General features: G+C 39.6%; 1 protein-coding gene across 1 annotated transcript in view; it reads left to right on the forward strand.

Annotated features, from left to right (window-relative positions):
* The first annotated feature begins 2,009 nt into the window (after nucleotides 1-2,009).
* LOC106869769 (S-crystallin 4) overlaps nucleotides 2,010-2,500 on the forward strand; it is a 25,061-nt gene continuing 24,570 nt past the window's right edge. Inside the window, exon 1 of the mRNA XM_089352018.1 lies at nucleotides 2,010-2,307. Coding sequence (XP_089208144.1) covers nucleotides 2,175-2,307 — 133 coding nt within the window. The 5' untranslated portion in view covers nucleotides 2,010-2,174. The remainder of the gene's footprint in view (nucleotides 2,308-2,500) is intronic.

Consider the following 2,500-nt stretch of genomic DNA (forward strand, 5'->3'; position numbering starts at 1 on the left):
AAGCATTTTCTAAATGAGTGGTCCTTGAACATAGAAGTATTGTAAGAACCCGGCTGAGATTCGAGCCGTACTTCTCGGAGTTTTCCAGTCGAATATCACGACCTATTACAGTACCGTTCAAAAGTCTTCGGCCATTTTAAACTATTGTAAATTTCTTCTACTTGCCAACTTATAAATGGATGTTTCGCATTGCGTTTTTTACAGATGAAACATTGGCCCTGTTGGAGTTATTTTCATACCTAATCATTATATTTTGTAGTAGGGGTTTTGAATGAGAGGGGAAGATGTGAGACGACCACCAAAAATGGCCATGCAAAACTTTTTGAGCACCTCACATAAACCAATCAAGTTACAGTATTTTAAAGAATGACAATATTGAAAATTTATTACATTATGTTCATTTCAAGAAGTTACTGTACGTTGTTAATATTTCGTGTGGCTTCCATTAGCTTGAGTAATTGCTTCAATGCGCCTGGGAAGAGACACGTACAAATTCTTCACCATCTTCACAAGTATGAGATGCCATTCTCTGTGGCTGAGCTCCCACAACTCTTCCAGACTGCGTGGATTCTTCCGACGAACTCTTTCTTCTCTTTAGGTCTGTCCACATCTGCTCGATGATATTTAAGTCAGTGTTCTGAGCTGGCCTTTATTTCAATACGGTAACACCTTCATCAGCCAGACTGTTGTGCTGCACGCGACCTGTGGCATGGAACTCTGTCATGTTGAAAAATCTCACCTTCGTCCAAGTCTGGTATCAAATTGTCCTTCAGCAACTAGATGTATGTGCCACTATTCAAATTACCGTCAATTTTAAAGAAAATTACTTGAACCATAACTTTTTATGTACCCCCAAAGCATCAAACTCTTACCACCAAACTTCACTGTCACGTGGGTATTTTCGCTTTCCTGAAGACCTTCTGACAAATTCTCGCTTATTAGGAGGAAAGCCAGACAAAATATTAACAATGAACAATAATGAAATGAACATTATATAATAAATTTTCATTGTATAAATTCTGTTTAAAACACTGTATCTTGATGGGTTTATGTGGGGAGCCCGAAAACTTTTGCACTGCCATTTTTGGTGGTCGTATCGCATCTTCCTCGTTCAGAACCCCTACTGCAAAATATAATGATTAGGTATGAGAATCACTCCAACAGTGACAATGTTTCATCTGTTAAGAAGGCAATGCGAAAATCCACTTATAAGGGGATCTCCACTGCCACAGGTAGGACCATAAGCCTGTCAAAAAACGATTGATACTTTGACAGTCTTTTTTCGAAGCCTGACGGCTAGCAGAGCCTCAGCTACTGCTGTTGGAGAGGGTGTCACGCCAGGTGGCATCTTAGATGAGGAGCCTGCGAGGTGTCACGATACAGGAACACTGTCATACTGTCGGGACTTTGGCAATTGTTACAACAATACTATTCTATCTGAGCACCACTTACCCCTTGTAAGTAAGCTTGCTAAATATAAAAGCCAAATGACCTTCAAAGCACACCCATCTGAATAATTACTTTTATATCTGCCTTACTTACTTATTTAATTAGGTGAATCCATATGAGTATGCATGGCAGCAGCAGTAGAGGTTGTGTTGGTGGTGATGGTGTGGTGTGTGTGTGTGTGTGTGTGCTAGCGTATTATGCGCCTGATTCTCTTTTTGTGACTATGTGTGTCCGTATATGAGTATTTGTGTGTGTGTGTCTGTGTGTGCTATTATATGTTTGATAGTGTATCTTGAAAAGAATGCAACGGTGACCTTGTCGAGCTTTGTATAGAAACTTCTTGATCACCAGCTACAATTAACTCATGACTCAATTCAACCGATCCTATGTCACATATGTGTGTGTACAATTTATATACATAGGTATACATATGCACAGACATACACATGTATATATATATATATATGTGTGTGTGTGTGTGTATGTGTGTGTGTGTGTAGGTATGTATGTACATACGTACGTATGTATGTATCTATACATATTAAGTTTTGTACAAAGTAACGTCCAAAGAAACTGAAGAGAAAAGAAATCAAAATCTCGAGATTTAGCAGTTTAGTTGTTTTCATTCCAAGCCTTCAAGAGTCAGACTTCAGCCATTGTGAATTTATAGCGATACTGAGCAACCCTGCATTTTAACAGCTAACATCGTCACAGATACGCTTGCTATGCCAAATTACGTTTTATATTATTTCAATGGACGTGGTAGGGCTGAAATATGTCGTCTGCTCTTTGAAGCGGCAGGCGTCAAATACGAAGACAAGAGAATTGAGTTTTCGGAATGGAAGGATTTCAGAGACAGTAAGAAAGCCAAGTATTTATTGTTGCTCATTTCAGTAGCTCTCTCTCTCTCTCTCTCTCATTCTCTCTCTCTCTCTCTCTCTCTCTCTCTCTCTCTCTCTCTCTCTCTCTCTCTCTCTCTCTCTCTGTCTATCTATCTATTACTATTAGGCGGGTGGCTGACAGAATCGTTAGCACGCTGGGGGTAATGCGT

This window comes from Octopus bimaculoides, chromosome 5 (assembly GCF_046866305.1).
Source record: "Octopus bimaculoides isolate indiv1 chromosome 5, ASM4686630v1, whole genome shotgun sequence".
NCBI lineage: Eukaryota > Metazoa > Mollusca > Cephalopoda > Octopoda > Octopodidae > Octopus > Octopus bimaculoides.